General features: G+C 42.4%; 1 protein-coding gene across 3 annotated transcripts in view; it reads left to right on the top strand.

Moving 5' to 3' along the window:
* Window positions 1–14,850, top strand: part of aplp2 (amyloid beta (A4) precursor-like protein 2) — a 208,939-nt gene that overhangs the window by 155,625 nt on the left and 38,464 nt on the right. For all 3 annotated transcript variants that reach the window (XM_060846945.1, XM_060846944.1, XM_060846946.1), the window contains one exon: window positions 10,766–10,921. In XM_060846945.1, coding sequence (XP_060702928.1) covers window positions 10,766–10,921 — 156 coding nt within the window. The remainder of the gene's footprint in view (window positions 1–10,765; window positions 10,922–14,850) is intronic.

Below are 14,850 nucleotides of genomic sequence, written 5' to 3'. Positions count from 1 at the left end.
AAATGGAAACAATTCAGAATATCTGATATGAACAGATTGGCTTATCAGGAAAAGGTGAACAGGCTGGGCTTATTTTCAGTGGAATATAGAATATAGTGATTTGAACAAAGTTAATAAGGTTCCAAATGGTCTTGATAGGATGCATGTGGACAGGATGTCTACACTTGTGGGTGTGTCCAGGATGAGAGGGCACTGTTTTAGGGTAACCCTTGGGTCTGAGATAATGGCAAAAATTTTGAGTTGTACAACTATGGAATGTTTTACCTCAAGACAATGAAAGCAGGATGATTGAATATTTTTCAGTTGGAGATAGATTGTTGTTGGGCAAGGGATCAATAGTCTCAGGCTTAGATGAGAATGTGGAATTGGGAATACAAACAGATGAGCCCTGATCTTATTAAATGGTAGAGGTGGCTTGAAAGAAGGACTTCTGCTCCTAGTTTGTACATTCAGCAATTTGACACAACTGAGTGGTTTTCTTGGTCATTTTAGAGCCAAGCAGACTGCTATGGATGTGAAGTCACATTGGAACATCATGAGAGGCATGGTTAGGGTGAATGCACTCAGTCTTTTAGCCGGGTTGGGGAATCGAGGGCTAGAGGGCATCAGTTTAAGGTTAGAGGTGAAAAAAAAGGGAACCCGAAGGGCAAATGTTTTACATGGGGGGTGACATACATGTGGAATGAGCTGCCAGCAGAATTGACTGAGGCAGGTACATTAATACTGTTTAAAAGGTATTTGGACAAATATATGGATAGGAAAGGATTAGAAGGATATGGGCCAAGTGCAGGGAAATGGGGTTCGTGAGGCCAGGTACTTTGGTCAGCGTGGAACAGTTTGGGCCAAAGGGCGAAAGATTGGTTGACCTCATTGCTCAGCGATAATATAGTGGTGATTGCAAGCTTAAGGCATGCTGAAAACCAGAGGGCTTTGAAGGTAATCTGGAAAGTTGTTTCCAGTCATAAGGAAGTCCAGTAAAAACATTAGGGATGGTTATGAGCCTTTTTTGGTTCTGGCATCATGTTGTACCTGAGGAGGAGAAACACTGTTTCCAAGAATCTCCAAGACTTTATTCATCCTCGATAATGTTGGGCGCTGTACATAGCTGAATAATTTTTACCCCAATGTTAAGGTTGTGTTCTTGTCACCCAACACAACCTCTGTACCTCAGCCTGTGGAACAGAGTATCATTGCTTCCTTTAAGGCCTATGACCTCCTTGGGCATTTTCTTAAGCTAGTAAGGCATCTGACACAGAGGTAAAAATTGAAAGGAATTTTACGAGTCCTGTAATGTCTCCCAAGCAGTAAAGAACATTGCAGAGGCATATGATGAGATACATGGAACAGGACGGCACAGTAATGGGACCTCTGGCCCGAAACGTTGGGCCAAACATGATGCCAAATTAAACTAATCCCTTCTGCCTGCTCTTGGTCCATATCCCTCCAATCCTTGTATAATTATGTGCTTATCTAAAAGTTCCTTCAATATCCTTATCGTAATTGCCTCCATCACCACCCCTGGCAATGCGTTTCATACACTTGCCCATTACATCTCTTTTGAACTTTCCCCTCTCGTCTTAAATACATTCTCCCTAGTTTTAGACATTGCAAATCTGAGGGGAAAATATTCAAACTGTCAACCCTATTTATGCATGTCATAATTTTATAGACTTCTGTCATGTCTCCCATTAGCCTCTGCCACTCCAGAAAAAAACAATCCAAGTTTCTCAAGTCTCTTCATCTAGTTCGGATTCTCCACCACAATCTCTGGCAGCCCATTCCAGACATTCACCACCGTCTGTGTGTAAAAATTGCCCCTTTTGAATCTCTCCCCTCTCAACTTAACCCTATATTTTTTAGTTTTGGAGTCCCTATCATTTGGAACGGGTATTGTCTATCTGCCTTATATATGCCTTTCATGATTTTATAGACCTTTATCAGGTCACCCCTCAGACTCCTACACTCCAGGAAAAAATCCCAACCTTTTCAACTCCACCTTATAACTGAAACATTTGGAGGAAGCACTAAGGGTGCACAAAATGTACTGCGGGGGTTGGGGGATTTAAATGTCTGTCACCAAGAATGGTTTGGCAACAGCACTGCTGATCAAACTGGTAGGTTCCTAAAGGATAGAGCTCTTAAGGATAGTGGAATCAAGGGTTATGGGAATAAAGTAGAAACAGGATACTGATTGAGGATGATCAGCCATGATCATAATGAATAGTGGTGCTAGCTCGAAGGGCAGAATGGCCTACTCCTGCACCTATTGTCTATTGCTAGACTAGGTTGGTGGCAGGTAATGAAGGAAAAGCATATTTGACCTTATCCTTACCAGTATGCCTGCTGCAGATGCTTCTGTCCCTGACAGTATAAGTAAGAATGAACTCCACACAGTCCTTATGGAGATGAAGTCCCGCCCAACATTGAAATATCCTCCGTTGTGTTGGGTTGTGTGGTACTACCACCGTGTTAAATGGGATAGATTTTGAACACAAAACTGGGCATCCATGAGGCACTGTTGGCCATCAACAGCAGAACTATACTCTGACACAATCTGCGACCTCATGGCCTGGCATATCCTTCACTCAGCAATTGCCATGAAGCTATGTGATCAGCCCTGGTTCAATGGACATTGCAGGAGGGCACGTCAGGAGCAGTGCTCAGCAAACCTAAAAATGAAGTGTCAACTGGTGAGTCTACCAAACAAGACTACTTGTATGCCAAACAGCATGAGCAGCAAGTGATGGACAAAGCAAAGGATCAGATGCAAGCTCTGCAGTCCAGCCACGTCCAGTCATGAATGGTGGTGGACAATTCACAACTCATTGGAGAAGGGTGCCACACAAATATTCCCATCCTTAATAATGAAAGTGCCAAGCGCATCTGTACAAAAGATAAAACTAAAGCATTTGCAACAATGTTCAGCCAGGAGTGCCGATTGGATGATCCATTGGACCCAACGACATAGGCAGGAAAGAGGGATGATGTCATAGAAAGTGAGTTCAAAGAGTTTGGTTGGAAGTTGAAAAACAGGATCTCGAGAGTTGTAATCTCAACATTATTTCATGTGCCATGTGCCAGAGGGACTAGGAATAGGACGATAGTACAGTTGAATATGTGGTCAAACAGCTGATGTAGGAGGGAGGGCTTCAGAAATGTGGATCATTGGGGCAGGTGGGTCCTATACAAAAAGGACAGCTTGCACCTAAACGGAAAGGGCAACAATATCCTGGTGAGAAGGTTTGCAAGTGCACTCAGGAGGGTTTAAACTAGGGATGGTGGGGAGCAGGAACAAGAGCAGTAGGTGAAGCAGTAAAATGACTGGGAAGTCTGAGACCAAGGCCAGTAAGACTACGAGGATTACTGAACACAGCTGGATTGACAGTCTGAGGTATGTTTGTTTTAATGAAAGAGGTATGAAAGAAAAGGCAGATGAATTTGGAGCCTGGATTAGCACATATATTTATGGTTTTGTAGCTATTACAGAGACTTGCTTGAGAGAAGGACAAGGTTGCATTCTGAGTTTTAAAAGTTTCAGGTGAGATGGAGAGAGATATAAAAGAGATGGAGGAGTTACATTACTGATTAAGGAGAATATCTCAGCTGTACTGAGGAAGGACACATTTTGGGGGCTCATCCAGTGAGGGTCCTGGATAGAACTCAGAAAAGCAAGTGTGCAATCACTTTGAGGGGATTGCACAACAGGCCTACCAGTAGCCTGCAGGTGATCGAGGAATAGGTATGTGGATAAATTATGGAAAAATGTGAAAACAACAGGGTTGTTATGGTGGTTGAATTTAACTTTCCTTGTATTGACTGGGACTCAGTGCCAGGGGCTTGGATGGGAGCAGATTTGTTAGGTATGTCCAGGATGGTTTTTTAAAACAAAATGTAAATAGTCCAACTCAAAGAGGAGTATACTAGACCTGGCATTAGGGAATGAGCCTGGCCAGATGATTGGAACTTTGATGGGAGAGTATTTTGGAAACAGTGTACATAATTTACTCCATAAGTAGTCCTCAAGTGAAAGTACTAAATTGGAGAATGGCTAACTACCACAATGTGAGGCAGAAACTGGAGAATGTAAACTGGGGCAGCTGCTGGAGGATAAATCCACTGGCATGTGGAAGTCTTTCAAAGGCCAGTTGATCAAAGTTCAGGACCATTGTGCTCCTGTGGCAATGAAAGATCATGATGGCAAGATTTGGAAGCCTTGAATGAGAGCTTAGTCAAAAAGAGAAAGGAATCATACAGAAAGGTTTGAGAAACTGAAGAGAGACAGGGAATACAAAGATAGTAAGAAGAAACTCAAGAAACAAGAAATTAGGAGAGCTAAAAGGGGCCACGAAATGTCTTTGAAAACTGGATGAAGGAAAATGCATTTTATACACACATATATGGAGCAAGAGGGTGGCTGGAGAAAGGTTTGGTCCACTCAATGACAAAGGAAAATTATGCATGCAGCCGGAGGAAATGGGTGTGGTCCTTAACAAATACTTTGCGTCCATAATTCACAAAGGAGAAGGGCATAGAGTATGGTGTGTCTCAGGAGGGGATGTTGATGTCTGAAGGCGTGTCAGTGTAAAAAAAGAAGCAAGTGCTGTGTGTTTTAAAAAGCATTAAAGTAGGTAAGTCTCCTCGACCCAATGGGATCTACCCCAGAATGCTGAGGGAGGCAGCTGAGGAAATTGTTGGAGCCTTGTATGAAATCTTTGTCTACTCTTTCGTCTCAGGCAAGGACCCAGAGAAGTGGAGGTTAGCCAACATTGTTCACAGGCCTTAAAAAAAGGAACATTGTTGGAGAATATTCTTTGGGATAGGATTTACTCATATAGTCTCTTGTGCTATCTTCCTTCCATCCTTCCAATTCTGCTCTTTTCTCCCTGGGTCGTCTTCTATGATATTTGTTTTTTATTGCGAGTGTCTTTGTATAAATTTTATAAGTGATGCCTTCTGAGAGGTTTATTTGAGAGCATTTAGATGATTTTTGTGACTAATTTTCAAATGCCCTCCCTTTCTCTATCACCCAGACTCGTACCCTGTCATTGATCTGCAGTTGTCAGTCCAATCAAATTCAAATGGTTTTTGGTATCCTGGGCACGTTACTTAAATTCAAAACGGATTGCCTTAACATCAAAACACAATCCCAAGCTGATTGTTACATTTTACCAATTTTCAGCACTCTCTGCACTTGTTAGCTAATCACAGGCACATGTGCTCAATCTCTTAGCTCAGAAAAGGCATCCCTCTTTTTAAGTGATCATACACTCTTTTGACTTTGTAACACTATCATCAGTGGTTTCATGGTTATCAATGGACTCTATTTCCAGATTTTTGTTGGATTTGAATTCCACCATTTGCTGTGGAAGGATTTGAACCCAGGTCCCTGGAGTTTTTCTGGGTCCAGCAATAATACCACTAGGCCGTAACCTCTCTGTAAGTAGAGTATTGTGTGCAGTTCTGGAATCCATGTTATAGAAGGGGTGAAATCACACTGCAGAGGGCGCAGAAGAAATTTACCAGGATGTTGCTTGGATTTAGGTTATGAAGGAAGATTAGACAGACTGAAGTTATTTTCCTTGGAGCAGAGGGGAAGGGAGAGGACATGATTGAGATATATAAAATTGAGGGACACAGACTGCAAAGACAGGAAGGAACATTTCTCCTTGGTTGAGGAAATCATTGACCGGGGGCATAGATTTGATGTAAGGGGCAGGAGGTTTAGAGGGGATGTCAGAAAAAAATACCCAGACGACAGCAGAAATCTGAAACTCAATGCCTGTAAGGGTGGTCAAAGAAACACTCAACGGATAAGTAGTATTTAGATGCCAAGATATACAAGGCTATGGACCAAGTACTGATAAATAGGAATAGAATAGTTAGGTGGTTGTTTTAAACTAGCACAGACCAATAGACAGACCTCTGTGACTCCATATTGAGTTTTACAACTTCAGAGTATATCCTCAATCCTCCATTTTAATTGCAGATTTTTGGAATATTTGAGCGGTGTAACAGAATAATTCAGTGTACTAGAGGATTGGAAAACTGACAATGTGACACCCCTATTCTAAAAGGAAGGGATGCAAAAATATGCTAAGTATAGTCCGATTAGCATATTATCTATTGTTAGAAACATTTTGCAATCGATTATTAAAGAAATAATAGCAGAACATTTGGAAAATAATAAAGCATATTCAGCATGGCTTCATGAAAGGGAGTAGTATGGACTGCAGATGCAATCGATAAAGTGTGGCACTGGCAAAACACAGTAGAACAGTCAGCATCTGATGAGCAGGAGAATCGATGTTTCGGGAGTACATAGGACATTGAGCATAGAACAGTATAGCACAATACAGGCCTTTCAGCCCTCTATGTTGTGCCAAGCCTTTATCCTCCTCTAAACTCACACTAACCTGCATACCCTATATTTTCCTTTCATCCATGCTCCTATTCTAGAGTCCCTAATGTATCTGAATCCACTACCACTGCCGGCAGTGCTTTCCACACGCCCACCACTCTCTGTGTAAAGAACCTACCTCTGACATCTCCCCTAAACCTTCGTCTAATCATCTTAAAGTTATCCCCCGTCGTGATAGCCATTTCCACCTTGCGAAAAGGTCTCTGGATATCCACTCTGTCTATGCCTCTCAACATCTTGTACACCTCTATCAAGTTAGCTCTCATCCTCCTTCGCTCCAATGAGAAAAGCTCTAGCTCCCTTAAGCTTTCTTTACAAGACATGCTCTCTGGTCCGGGCAGCATCCTAGTAAATCTCTTCTGCATTCTCTCTAAAGTTTCCACAGCCACCTCATAATGACTGAACTGAATATAATTTTCCAAGTATGGTCTAATCAGGGTTTTATAGAGTGCAGGATAACCTCACAGGTCTTAAACTCAATACCCCTGCTAATAAAAGACAGCACACCTGTTAACAACCCTGTCGACTTGGGTGGCAACTTTGAGGAATCTATGGTTGTGGATTGCAAGATCCCTCTGTTTCTCCACACTGCCCAAGAATCCTTTCTTTAACCCTGTATTCTGCATTCAAATTTGACCTTCCAAAATGAATCACTTCACACTTTTCCAGGTTGAACTCCATCTGCCACTTCTCAGCCCAGTTCTGCATCCTGTCAATGTCCCATTGCAACCTACAACAGCCCTCCACATTATCCACAACTCCACAAACATTCATGTCATTGGCAAACTTACTAACCCCACCCTTCCACTTCCTTGCCCAAGTCATTTATAAAAATCGCAAAGAGCAGAATAGATCCCTGCGGAACACCACTGGTCACCCAGCTCCAGGCTGAATATTTGTCATCTACTACCATCCTTTATCTTCTAGTTCTGTATCTGGACTGCCATATTTCCCTGTATCCCATGCCTCTTAATGAGCCGACAGTGGGGTAACTTATTAAATGCCTTGCTAAAATCCATATACACCACATCCACTGCTCTACCTTCATCAGTGTCATATCCTTTGTGATATCCTTAAATAATTCAGTAAGGCTTGTGAGGCATCATTAGTGACATCTATCATTATTAAGTGCTCCAAGGCATTAGTAATGGCACACACCAATTCCAGCCTGCCAGATTGTCTCGTTCCACTGCAATCCACGTTACGCCGCAATAGATTCACCATCTCCCCGACCCTATACTCATCCCAGGAATGTCTGGATAACAAGGACACCTACGTCAGATTCCTTTTTACTCACAAACAAAAACAGAAATTGCTAGGAAAGCTCAGCTGGTCTGGCAGTATCTGTGGTGAGCAATCAGAGTTAACGATTCGGGTCGAGTGATCTTTCCTCAGAAATAGTTCCGAGGAAGGGTCACTTGATCTGAAACATTAATGTTGATTTCTCTCCATAGATGCTTCCAGACCTGCTGAGATTTCCTAGCAATTTCTGTTTTTGTTTGTGATCAAAAGCAGCCTCTTTCCCCATTGTTATCCAAGTTATGAACAGATCTGTCATATTAGAATTGATCTTTCTCTGCAACTTTTCTGTAACTGTAACACCGTTCTACATTCTGTTTTATTTCCCTGATATACTTATGTAAGGTATGATTTTCACATTACAATAGTAAATCAAATCAAGAGGGGAACCCGTAGATATATTTAGACTTCCAGGAGGAATTTGACAAGATGTCTCTCAAAAATGTTAAATCATTAAGCCCATGATGTTGGAGATAGTATATTGGCATGGATAACAAAATGGCTAAAGAGCATGAAACAGTTAGTGGGTTAAAGGATTCTTCGGCAGGTTGGCAACCTGGAAATAGCGGGGTTCCATGGGGATCAGTGCAGGGACCACAACTGTTAACAGCATATATTAATGACTTGGAGGCAGGAAGCAAATGTACTGTCACTAAATTTGCAGATGACAAAAACAGGTGGAAAGGCATATTGCGAGAGGGATACTAAAAAGAGTGGTATTCCTCTGTCCAATGGAAGAGGGTGGAACAGATTATAATCTGGGTGGGAGGGGTCTTAAGTAAATTAGGAGAAAGTGAGGGCTGGAGATCAGAGCTTAAAAATGTGTTGCTGGAAAAGCACAGCAGGTCAGGCAGCATTAAAGGAATAGGAGAATCGACGTTTCGGGCATAAGCTCTTCCTGAAGAAGGGCTTATGCCCGAAACGTCAATTCTCCTGTTTCTTTGATGCTGCCTGACCTGCGCCTTAAGTAAGTTGGCAAAATGTTGCCAAACAGATTATCATGAAGGAAAATGTAAAGTTATTCATTTTGGAAGAACAACAAAAGAATGTTATTTAAATGGAGAAAAGCTGTAGAAAGCTGCAACATAATGGGATATGGAGTTACTTGTGCATGAAACACAGAAAGCTAGCACATGGGTGCAGCAGGTATTCAGGAAGGCTAATGGAATTTTAGCTCTTATTTCAAAATGGTTGGAGCAAAAGAGTTGACAAGTCTCACTGCAACTGTACAAAGTGCTGTTGAAACCATATTGGGAGGACTTGGAGCAGTTTTGGTCTCCCTACCTAAGAAAATATAGTTGTTTAGAAATTTTGTGGAAGTAGTTGAGAGAAGGTTTACTAGTCTTGAGAAATGAGGAAAAGCTGAACGGTTTGGGAATCTACTCACTGGATTTAGAAGAGCGGGAGGTGGTCTCATTGAAACTCAGATTCTTAGAGTAAATGCTAAGAGGATGTTCCCCCTCATGGAAGAGTCTATAGAACCATTGGGCATACCCTCAGTAAAGAGTGCCAATTTAAGACTGCATTAAAGACAAATTTCTTCGCTGAGAGTTGAGAGTCTTTGGAAGTCCTTGCCACTGAGCTGTGGGGCACAGTCATTATGTACATTTAAAGCTGAGATGGATAGATTATTGATTGATTAGCAGGCGAAGTCATGGGTTATGGGAAAAGGCAGGACAGTGGGTATGAAGAATGTCAGATCAGTCATAGTGTCATAGAGATGTACAGCACGGAAACAGACACATCAGTGCAATCCGCCCATGCCGACCGCGGCACAGTGGTTAGCACTGCTGCCTCACAGCATCAGAGACCCGGGTTCAATTCCCGCCTCAGGTGACTGACTGTGTGGAGTTTGCACATTCTCCCCGTGTCTGCGTGGGTTTCCTCCGGGTACTCCGGTTTCCTCCCACAGTCCAAAGATGTGCAGGTTAGGTGAATTGGCCATGCTAAATTACCCATAGTGTTAGATAAGGGGTAAATGTAGGGGAATGGGTGGGTTGCGCCTCGGCGGGTCGGTGTGGACTGGTTGGGCTGAAGGGCCTGTTTCCACACTGTAAGTACTCTAATCTAATATCCTAACCCAATCTAGTCCCACCTGCCAGCACCCAGCCCATATCCCTCCAAAGCCTTCCTATTCATATCCCCATCCAAATGCCTTTTAAATGTTGCAATTGTACTAGCCTTTTCACCACTTACTCTGGCAGCTCATTCCATATGTGTACCACCCTCTCCATGAAAAAATTGCCCCTTAAGTCTCTTTTATATCTTTCCCCTCTCACCCTAAACTGATGCCCTCTAGTTCTGGATTTCCCCCACCCCAGGGAAAGGACTTTGTCTATTTATCCTATCCATGCCCCTCATAATTTTGTAAACCTCTATAAGGTCACCCCTCAGCCTCCGACGCTCCACGGAAAAAAGCCCCAGCCTGTTCAGGGACACGATCCTATCGAATGGCAGAGCAGACTTGAGGAGCCGAACAGCCTATTCTTCCAATTTCTTATGATCTGCATGTTTCTAACTTATATTCTGTACCCACATTTTGAAGTCTTAGTCTTCAATGACTTTACAAACGCTTGCTCAAAGTAAGTAAATTGAATTGGCACCTAATCTAAGTCAAGAGTGTGGTGCTGGAAAAGTACAGCAGGTCAAGCAGCATCCGAGGAGCAGGAGAATCGATGTTTCGGATGACAGCCCATCATCAGGAATGAGCCTCAGCAGGAAGATTTGCTGTGCTCTTCCAGCACCACACTCTCGACTCTGATCTCCAGCAGCTACAGTCCTCACTCTCATACGAAATCTAAGTCAGTAGCCCAATAATGCAGGACCAGACAGCTGTAACTGTGCAACATTGGGCTCCTTGCTGCTTGAGAATAATGTATGGATGGTGAAGAAAGCTTAAGACAATCCAGGGGATAGATGAGATTATTATTGTGAATGTTTGCAACTTATTTGTAATTCAGCTGCTGTTTCGTTTTTGTGTAGTGAATTTATTCTGAGAGTTTGCTTTGTCTCAGCAAAATGTGAAAATGTGAAATGCACTTTCCCTAGATGAGCTACTGCAGGAGCAACATTTCAGTGTGGATCAGCTTGCTTCCAGCTCAGAAAGTCAAACTGCCTTTGATTCTGTCGAAGCACCATTCGTTGACGGCAAACCATTCCGACCTATTCAGGTTAAGACAATGCCAGCTATCACTGATGTCCAAGGTATGTGAATGCAAAATTATTTGGTTGTTGATTAAAACGATTAAGAAATCGACTTTTTTGTAATAAAACTTAAACAAAGGCATCTAACCTTATGAGAGAGATTTTTCAAAGTATGGTCAAGAATTTAAAGCGTTTGTTAAAAATGCAGCTCACTTTGTAGTTTAGATTAGAGTTCTTAAGGTAATTTGCAGGTAGTGACAGAGCAGGGGAGATAATGATCCATCCTAAAATCTGGGATGGGGAGAATGGGATATTTTGTATATAAAACATTTCACTGGTCAGTATGTGCCAGTCCTCATTGTCCATGTCACTCTTCCTCTCCCTCTCCCCCTTCCCCCTCTCTGTCTCTCTCATGAAACTGCCTCCTCCACACACTCACACTTTTACTCTTTGCTTTCTCTCTTTCCTCTCTCATCACCTCAATGCTCCTTGGTTGTTGTGCCCACATTGCCATCTGTTCTCAAATTACTCTGTTTAGATTGAGCTTAATAATCAGACTAAACCCTTCATTGACTCATTCATAGATTCATGGTATTTCACCTTATATGGTAACAAGCTTTAAAAGGTAAATGAGTGATTTACATCCCTCGTGTACATATAATATTGAATGGAATTCTTGCTGTTGTCCTTACTGACTTTCTTCATCCTGAGGATTGCTTCCATGTCTCTCCAGCCAGTATCATCCCAGTCATTATTTTGTGTCAATTATTTGAACCCTTTCCAACCTGGAACTAATAGAATCTTTAACTAAAATAATCTATCGTGTTGTAAGCTCTTGAAAGCTGCAGGTTAAAAGTGATTGACATCAGTGACAATTAATGGCAGGGGGTAAAATCTTCCAATGGTGATTCAGCATAGGGTTCAATTCCCAAACTGTCTGGCCATTCAGCTTCTAAGAAAAGAAGCAATTTTTTTTAAAGCAGAAAAGACCTAATATACTGTTGACTGAATGGCTCTCTTTCTGATAGCTGTTATGTGGCTAAACCTGGCAATAATTTGTCAGCATTTGCAAATTCCCCAAAGAAAGGTAGGTACCGTATTGGATTGTATGTGCAGGAGTCCACATCTCAGTATAAACTGAGAAAATAAATGCTCCAGTAACCATTCAGCCCTCTGAGCCTGCACAACTGCTCAATATATTCATGGCTGATTGTACAATTTGTTTCCTATTGCTGCCCTCTCCCCAAACCCCTTGATCCCTTCAGCTGCAAGGGCCATGTCCAGCCCGTTCTTGAATATATTTAATGAACTGACCCCAACAGTTTCCTGTGGGGAAGAATTCCACAGGTTCACAATTGTCTGAGTGAAGAAATTCTTCCTCACTTACCCCCTTATTCTTAGACTGTGACCCCAGATCTGGACTTCCCCAACATAGAGAACATTATTCTCGCATCTGTGGGCGGCACGGTGGCACAGTGGTTAGCACTGTTGCCTCACAGCGCCAGAGACCCGGGTTCAATTCCCACCTCAGGCAACTGACTGTGCGGAGTTTGCACATTCTCCCCGTGTCTGCGTGGGTTTCCTCCGGGTGCTCCGGTTTCGTCCCACAGTCATTTGGGGCTGATGTGCAGGTTAGGTGAATTGGCCATGCTGAATTGTCCGTAGTGTTAGGTAAAGGGGTAAATGTAGGGGAATGGGTCTGGGTGGGTTGCGCTTCGGCAGGTCAGTGTGGACTTATTGGGCCGAAGGGCCTGTTTCCACGCTGTAAGTAATCTAATCTCTAACCTGTCCAGTGCCAAAGCACTGTAGAAACCAGTACATTGAGATTATTCCATATTCTTCTGTCGTCTCAACAGGCAAACTAGAGAGGCTTGAGCCTTCCCCATGACATCTGATTATTCACTATACACAAACAAATTGTTCTTAACTCTAGAGAGCAAACCTGTTTAAATAGGAGAGAATTGATACATATTGTGGTACAATGTAGTACACCATCATTCCAGCTCCACGGGATCTCGAAGTTGGATTTTCTGTTGATTGGGCTGAAACTCTCAGTTTCTAAGGCCCACATGAAACAAGTTGAGATTGTTGGAACCCTGTCTACATTGGATAAGAGAGCACCTAAAAGGAAACTGCCAAGCTGGTGCGATAAACTCAACTACTGGTCAGATTTTTTATATTGTATTTGACTAACTCAAGGGCTTCTTGAGAACCAGACATAAAGTGGTTTTCACTTCTAATGGATTATGTTTCAACTAACAATATATTTCATTGTAAGAAACATTTTCCATTTTTGTGGAGTTTAGCTAATAATATTTTATCACTATATGTTTATAATTAATGACTGTAGATAATGTACCTTTCCCTTTCAGGATTTGTATATCAATTTGAAGCAACTCCAGTCAGATCATGTGTAATAACTAATTTCCTTTGAGCCTATTTTGACAAGCATGCGTTTCTCTTTTTCAGAATATAAAGTTAATTTTAATTAATTTGCATTTCCCTACCATTTGTTAACTTTTCAACACAGCATTTCCATGATCAGCATGGTCTGTGGTTTCTGTGATGCACGACTCGCTGGATGAACTGTAAATAGCCTAAAGGTCATGGTCTTATTTGCTCATGGGGTGTGGATGTTACTGGCTATGCTAGCAATTATTCCCCATCTCTTATTGCATCACTGCAGTCTTTCTGATATAAGTGTACCCACAGAAATTTTATAAAAGGGAGTTCCAGGATTTTGAAGCAGCATAAATGACAGAACATTAGTATAGTTCAAAGTCAGGATGCAGGCTTTCCGGTGATTGTATTTCCAGATGATAGTGCATCGGCTTCCCTTATCCTTCTAGATGAGAGAGGTCAGGGGTTGTAAGGTACTGCAGTGCATCTTGTAGATGATGCATGCTGCTGCCCCATGCCTCCATGGTGAAGGGAGTGAATGGTGGTTTTTGTGCCAGTTGAACTGGCTACTTTATTCTTGATGTTATAGAGTCATAGAGCCGTTGTCAGCTTCCTTGAGTGTCGTTGAAGTTGCTTGCATCTAGGTAAGTGGACAGTATTTCATCACACTCCTGTCCTGTGCTTTATGGATGGTGGGTGGAATTTGGGGAGTCAGGAGGTAAGTTGCTTGTGCAGTCTTCCTAATATGTAACCTGCTTTTGTAGCTACACTATATATATATGACTGGTCAGTGAATGTTGATGATGGGCTATTCAGTGTTGGTAATGCCATTGAACACCATGAGATGACAGTTAGTTTCCCTTTTTGGTCATTGCCTGGCACAAGTTTTACTTGCTCCAAGTCCAAACCTGAATGTTGTTCAAGTCTTGTTGTCTTACGGACATGAGAGGTCGTGTTGCGGCTGAACAGGATATTGGTTAGCCACTTTAGAATATTGTGTGCAATTCTGGTCGCCCTCCTCTAGGAAGATGTTTAGGGTGTAGGTTTGCTCACATTACTTTGCAAAGACTAGAACAAACAGCCCTACCAACCATCAAACCAAAAATCTGGGTCCGCTACGTAGATGACACCTTTGTCATCACAAAACGAAACAAGATAGAAGAGACATTTACCATCATCAAAAGCACCCTCACAGGCATAAAGTTCACCAAGGAGGAAGAAACCGACAACAAACTCGCATTCCTGGACGTCACAGTCGAAAGAAAGGACAACGGAGAACTACAAACCTGCGTGTACAGAAAACCGACAAACACTGACCAAATACTTAACTACACCGGCAACCATCCCAGCACACACAAACAAAGCTGTATCAGAACACTATTCCAACGAACTGCAGCACAGACGAACTTCGGAAAACAGAGGAGAACCACCTATACAACGTATTCAAGAAGAATGGATACTCAAAAAATACAGTGCGCAGATTCCTCAAGAACAAACCACGACTAGCAGACCAAACACAGCCAGAAACCTAACCACCTTACCATACATCAAAGAAGTTTCAGAAATGACAGCCAGACTACTAAGGCCCC

Source organism: Hemiscyllium ocellatum, chromosome 29 (assembly GCF_020745735.1).
Source record: "Hemiscyllium ocellatum isolate sHemOce1 chromosome 29, sHemOce1.pat.X.cur, whole genome shotgun sequence".
NCBI lineage: Eukaryota > Metazoa > Chordata > Chondrichthyes > Orectolobiformes > Hemiscylliidae > Hemiscyllium > Hemiscyllium ocellatum.
Note: the sequence above shows the minus strand (reverse complement) of the source record. Positions and strands in the feature narration are given on the sequence as shown.